The sequence below is a fragment of the Anticarsia gemmatalis genome, chromosome 10, assembly GCF_050436995.1.
Source record: "Anticarsia gemmatalis isolate Benzon Research Colony breed Stoneville strain chromosome 10, ilAntGemm2 primary, whole genome shotgun sequence".
In the NCBI taxonomy this organism is placed as follows: domain Eukaryota; kingdom Metazoa; phylum Arthropoda; class Insecta; order Lepidoptera; family Erebidae; genus Anticarsia; species Anticarsia gemmatalis.
This window is the reverse complement of record NC_134754.1, coordinates 8,063,740-8,070,738: the sequence shown is the minus strand read 5'-3', so window position 1 is coordinate 8,070,738 and position 6,999 is coordinate 8,063,740. Positions and strand designations below refer to the sequence as shown.

Below are 6,999 nucleotides of genomic sequence, written 5' to 3'. Positions count from 1 at the left end.
AGAGAATGGCACTACTAACTACGCTAGCTGATGTTTAGAAGTAGTGAATCCGGCCATAAGGCATTTTTCCTTAGTTTACGTAACAATAGGTGGTATATAAACTTGTACTTGCTTTTAGGTTATATCAGTGTTTATTATCCTTCGTAAAAAGGCCATTAGCAACGAATCCTGGGCCATTTATCTCGTCTGACGGCAATATGGACTGTAGTGGAATTCGGGCGTAATTTTAATGACGCCAACTTCACTTCATGATTTAGTGATACTTTATTAAAAGAGCGTGTGGTAAGTGTTTGGAAAATGGGAAATAAGTAACTAGGAGCGGAGTTCGTGCTTATGGCATCTCAAGAACCAATTTTAGTAAGTGAATGAACTATGTCTTTGGGAAAAGATAGAAATACACTAACTTTTATTTTGTGCCATGAATAATACGTAAATTTAAATGGGTAAGGGTGTGGTTATATTCTTTAGCGCACAATAATAAAAATCATATGGTAAGTAAGGTAACAAGTCCGACCAAAAAAAAAAAAGCAAAAAGTAATAAAAATTCTAACAAGTAACTGTTGATATCACATTTATTGCTTAAATATCTTTAAAGAAGTTCTTTTTAGGGACGATTTTCGCCAAAGACCTTAAGTTTTGGATGACGGTCACAAATGCGCTGTTCGCGAGTTTGCACAGGGTCTTCTTTCTTAATGCCACCTTGTTAGCTTCCCATTGAGGCTTCAAACTCACTGCGTCTTGATCTGTTGACAATTAAAATGATTAGATTATGTTAAAATCTCGTTTTGCAGCCACGTTGCAATACTGTTCAGTTTTGATTCAGTCTAAATATCGGTAGAAACTTTCTTAACAAAAAATATATATATTTTTTAGCTAATAATAATATACAAGTTAAAAGTATTTTGTTGCTATAATATGCGTCAAGGAGTCTAAGAAGGAAGAAGTGTCGACGACTTGCTACGAGTCGCTGACGTGATTCCTTTGAATTATAGTCACTGACATCATGACGTCACTTTGCTTAGTCGATGTGTACACTCCATTAAAATTTTAAGACAACACAAATGTAATAATTACTTTGTATGACGTTATACTATGTGGAGTTTAGTTTGTTTGTCACTCATTTGTTATCTTCGGTAAACATAAACAATAATATGGAAACAAACCGTAGTAAGCAGATCTATCCATGTGTTTACGGAGTTTCACGGATATGTTTAAGGAAAATTCCGAAACCGCCTGCGGCTAATAGATCAATAGTATGTTAGGAATATCTGTGATAAAGTGATTCTTAATCACCTAATTATAACAATTATTTATTTCCCAAAAGTTGCTATTATTGGGAATTTCACCTGGTTAAAAGTGAATATGAAAACCCTACTTTTTGCATGCTTCGTGAGTTTAGATACAGCCGAAAAACCCAACTATAAGTAGTTTTACTAGGAAGCGGACAGTAGCTCTACCATGAGTTGGCGTAGTAAAAACATCTTACTTAACTAGAGTAGTTAACGTGAGAACGCAACTACAACAGTGGGCTTAAATGTTCGTACCATGAGTTGTGTTGACGTTAACTACTCTCGTTATAGTTAAAACTGTATCGTTCGTAGTAAGATTTTTAATCTGTGGTTTTGCGACATAATGTCAACATTCAATCTGTAACTTGACTAAGCTTGAGTGTTGTAGTTCTATCTCCTTCTATTCACATAAGACAGACAGAGAGAAAATACGACACACGTTTCAAATTGATATGGTAGTATTAACCACCAAAAATAAGAAGTCGTCGCTTACATATAATTTGGTACGTTTTCGTGTATTTTTGATTTTGTGTTATTGCTTTTTGTTTATTGTCAGCCGGGGACAAAAGAAAACACCTCAGTTACGTTTTAGTGCTAGTTAACAACTAATTCAAAATTAAACAAGGATTCTAATTAGCAACTAATTTTAATTTCACCTTTGTTTAAATAATCCTCTTTACTGCCGCGTCCTAGGAAACTTTATGAACATGTTTGCAAAAACTGCATGGTTTAAAGCTGAAGTAACTTTTACAATGATCACCCTTGTGGCCTCTTGGGAAAAAAATGGTTCGCCTCCCCAACAACACGCTGATACAATATACATACATACAAATCAAAGGTAACCTTAACAGGCATACCTTTGATGCTAATGAAACTCTTTGAGATGATTTTAAACCCGTGTGTTGACATAATAAATCACATAATTCTATAAACACTTCTTTGTTAGTCGATATAGTTTTGTAAACTTTGTTTTACAATTATTGAGGGATTGAGGGGATTTCCACTTAATTCACGCATACAACTTTGAAATGTCTTTGTTCACGTCGTTCATCTTTGAATGCAGCAGTTTCAAACATATCACAACCAATATTTGTTCTACCGAACATTTTTTAATGGAAAATAACTTCAATTATTTGTAAAACAATACGCTCTCACGAAGCTCAAAGTCGGTGAGTGCCGCAACTACTATAGTAATAGTTCGTTACTACAGCATCTGTCAAATTCGTAACTCATGGTACCATTATCGTACGGAAAGAATGAACGACAAAGCCAATCTACATCCACTGTTGTTTGATTTAACTACACGTTACTAACTATGGTGACTCATGGTAGCAATGTTGGTACCTTAACTATCCGCTAGAGGCGCTGTTCGAGTTTTCATACATTTTTTCAACTACAGTGTCTGCGGGAGACTATAGTTGCCAACTCATGGTAGAGCTACAGAACGTAGACGCAGTGCAAAGTACACTCAGTCGACTGATCCATAGATCAGACGATCGACCACCAATAGCCCTATCCAAAAATTTGTTGACTCCGATCTACTGTCACTGCTTAAGGCAATAGCGGTCTATGGTAATAACCTACCCATATTATGTTCTTTTTTTTTGTTTTCTTAGTACTTACCACTAGCAACTTGTTGTTGCAATTCAGCTCCTAATGTCACTTTGGGTTCCTCAACAATTTCACATATGCTGGTTTCTGGGCCGAGTTCATAATAGTCTTCTCCATTGACGGTAAACAGTTTGTAGCTGTAACTGATGGTCTCGTGAACAACTGTAAATACGAAAATTATTTATATAACTTATTGCTAAGTAATACATAAAAAGTAGAGTAATACACTTATGACAGTGGTGACAACCGAGTGGGAATTACAGATATCACATAACGAAGAATTAGGAATCATCCATGATCCCGATAGTAAAAGCAGGTCCGGCAAAATAATATCTAATATATACAATTCTCGCGTCACAGTTTTCGTTACCGTACTCCTCCGAAACGGCTTTAACGATTCTCATGAAACTTTGTGAGCATATTGAGTAGGTCTGAGAATCGGCCAACATCTATTTTTCATGCCCCTAAGTAACACTTTTTTTTTAATTTTTATGGCAAAACAACGTTTTTCGGGTCAGCTAGTAAGGCTATATAAATGCCCGAAGCTTGGTAGTGTGCCCCATATTATTGACAATCCAAAAAACATGGGGTCAATAACAAAAGATATAACATAAAGATGCGTATTAGATCGGGGGAAAAGTCTTTTCGCATTATAGTATGTATGAACTTGTAATAAAATCTTTTCTCTACACAAAAAAGCTCGATATTTGGGTACCTAACGAGCTCACTGAAAGAAACCTAATGAACCGTGTACTCATTTGTGATTCTTGAAACCAAAGAGATTTTATTACAAGTTCATATATACATATAATAATGCGAAAAGACTTTTTCCCCGACCTAATATTTTATACATCTTTGGCGTTTACTTACTTGCTGAAGCAGAATAAGGACCGCTCAAAGTTCTGCTAGATTTAGTCAGACCAATCTGGAAATCACTATTTACTTCCAAGTTGACCTTCATTTTGAGCAGAACAGTTTGTTTGGCCGTGTCCATCCTAAAAAAAGTTATCATTACAAGATAACAAAGTTGAAACAACTACAATTAGTGTTATCAAAAATGCATTTTAGGTTATAATGAGACTTCTTTTTTAATCTAGAAATTAAATGTAAACAACTTATGTAAGTGTAAATTGTAAAAAATACATTGTTGTCAACTGGTGCCTGATATCAATTTGGGGTTCAGATAAATGATTGCATAATATCTGCAAAACATAATTATATATTTCATTAATTTTGAGTTCTAAAATCATACCATTTTATTGGCATACCATGGAAATATGTAAATAATATTAGTACCACAACAAACAAGTTGGGTCTAGTTGACCTTATTTGTACACATCTTCTAAAATAGTTTGTGGAAAATTTGAAAAATTGTGTAACTTTTTACCACTAACATGATTCTATCTTTCATACTAAGTTATTATCTAACACAGGTTTATGTAATTAATTGTCGTGATAAATATTATAAGGGTTCATTCTGATAAACAAATAAGTACTGTTTTTCCTTATTGATAACAACAATTATGTCATTCGAGAGATTGTTGAGCCTTTTTTGAAAATCTTGTGTTGTTTTGCGCGGTAATTATAGTGCTGTTTATTATTTTAAGAGAGATAGTGTTTTATAATAATCTCACCTGCCATCAAATTTGTACCTTAGTTTTGGCTTATGTAAAGTATTGACTCATTTCATGCCAGCATTTTTTAAAGGAAGTGCAATCAAATTACCCATGCTTAATACAATTCTTCGATGCGTTCTATATTCCATTATATGTTACAAAAACAAAGAAATTTTTGCAAGGTACATAAATAGATTATTCATAAAATTTAAAATAGGTTAAAGAGAGATCAAGAAGTAAAAAAATCACGTTATTTTATATTCGTACCACGTTGTTATTTGAATTCTACTTCAATGATTTTATGATTTGTGAACATGAATTTGTTCGATTTACAGCATACATTTGAATATAAAACTACACACGACATTCTGTTATTCAACATTTTCAAAATCACGTAGACTTGTAAATTTGCTTTTTACCTTGTATAAAGGTGTAATGAAAAAAAAACAGCATCTGTTACTTACTTGTAATCAAGAATCTTCATGTTCTTCATCCCAGTCAGTCTAGCGTTCTTGAAATTGAACACCAAACCCATGTTTTCGTCCGCAACCACTTCCAAAGAAGAGATGACATATGGGTCTATGGCCTCAAGACTGTAGTTGGCGACCCCACCGTAGGTCTTTGACAAGAAATCCTCCAAAGCAGTACTTAGGCATTTTATGTCATCTTTGTAACATGGCTCGAAAAGTGCTTCTGCAGCAAAATAAAGGAACAACTTAAGCAGGTAATTCTATTTTCAATGAATTTAAAATGACTCAAGATTAACACAAAAAAAAATTGTTGTATCTGTTTACATGTTCATGTACATGTGTTTGTACATGTTCTATCTGTTTTAAAAAAAAACGAAATGATATAATTATTACGTACGTCCATTGGCCGACACAAGAGCAAATGCAAGCAGCAAGAAGCTTTTAAAATCCATGTTGCAGACGTTCTAACCAAAAGAGGAGTAATTAAGAACTGACCATTAAACACTTGTTTTCTCATTTATGTGTAACGCTATATACAAATAAATCGATATAAGTGAATACAAGAAAGAATTTGATAACAAAGGTCAGGTTTTATCAAACGTATGAACGCGTTGACAAACGATAATTACGAGTATATAAGCGGTACTATGAAATATTGAGACTGATTCAGTTGTTTAGGTGGAACACAAGATAATGATTATGATTATTACCTATTTGTGAACCTTGAACGACCTTCTTAATGTCATGGATGTTGTAAACGTAACTAAAGTTTAAATTTTCCTTTATAAGCATAAAATCATCAGATAAGACGTCCTTAGCTGGATTCTGGTAGCGCTAAAACACTTACTTAAAATTGATTTTAAAACAAATAAATTTTTTGATAAATATAGACAATCCTAGCTTGCTTGCTTTAGTCACTAAGTTTAAAGTAAGATATTTTATTAGTAATGAAAAATTAAAAAAGAAATGTGACAAATATAAATGTGTACGAAAGTAAACACGATTTTGGTATCAGTTAATGAGTTATTTGCAATACTTAATAAGTATGAGATCGATAGTTGTCTAATTCTAATTTTATCGCGTTATTTGTTTGACTTTTGACTTCAACCAGTATTTAAAAATACACTGCTTAATTTATCGCCTAACGCTAATTCATTTAGTGATATCTAAATATTAACATTTGGACGGAACTTGCGAAAATAATAAAGAAACATATAAAATCGTAATACACAGTAACAGTATTACATATTATTATGATAGAAATAAAAGGTTAAAATCTGCAATAGAAAATTATGAACTTTTCAAATTTGTTTATACATTTTTGATTTCACTTATTGCGATATCGGTTGTAAACGTTCATGGCGTCAAATTAAAAGGCTTTAAGGTTAGTCTTGCAATTCTTAATTACACTTATTATAAATGCAAACATGGCACTACTTACGGGATTGCATTGGAACACGTTGGATATTTTAAACCCCGGGATATTTGATATTTTTTCACTCGGTGTCGCAAGCAGAAGCTTATTAAATAATAAATAGAAAACTTATGTTATAAAAAATATGTACACATACCTATACAAAACACAGAAGAAACACATACTAGAAGAAGAACACTCGTATAAAACAACATTTTATTTGTCACGAGATGATGCCAATTACAGACACTAATACATTATAGAACATTATTTACTTCATTTGATCTATATATACGATTGAATTATGCATGGAGTTCGCAGAATCCATATTTGCACTGAGTTTGTCAACATGCTTACAGGAAGTTACTCAAGGTTTCTTTTGTTCAGTTATAATTTGCAACTGTGTTCACAAATGAAAATGTCTATTTTTTTATTTTACTAGGTCATCGCAGCTATGTTTATAACTAGCTTAATCCAGCAGTATCGTTCGCATAAACTTTTATCCCTTACTAGCTGACCCGCGCAACTTTGCTTGCGTCACATAAGAGAGAATGGGTCAAAATTTTCCCCGTTTTTGTAACATTTTTTACTGGTACTCC

The 6,999-nt window shown here is 33.1% G+C and overlaps 1 protein-coding gene across 2 annotated transcripts; it reads right to left on the bottom strand.

Moving 5' to 3' along the window:
- Positions 1-554: 554 nt before the first annotated feature.
- LOC142976179 (juvenile hormone-binding protein-like) lies at positions 555-6,670 on the bottom strand. Of its 2 annotated transcripts, none has more exons than XM_076119435.1 (5): positions 6,558-6,670; positions 4,981-5,209; positions 3,771-3,895; positions 2,913-3,062; positions 555-743 (listed from the first exon to the last, which is right to left on the bottom strand). In XM_076119435.1, the coding sequence occupies exons 1-5, from the start codon at positions 6,613-6,615 to the stop codon at positions 580-582; spliced, it is 726 nt and encodes a 241-aa protein (XP_075975550.1). In that variant the 5' UTR covers positions 6,616-6,670; the 3' UTR covers positions 555-579. The 2 variants fall into 2 exon arrangements, with proteins under 2 accessions (XP_075975550.1, XP_075975551.1); XM_076119436.1 differs by lacking the exon at positions 6,558-6,670 and adding an exon at positions 5,384-5,543.
- Between the last annotated feature and the right edge of the window lie 329 nt (positions 6,671-6,999).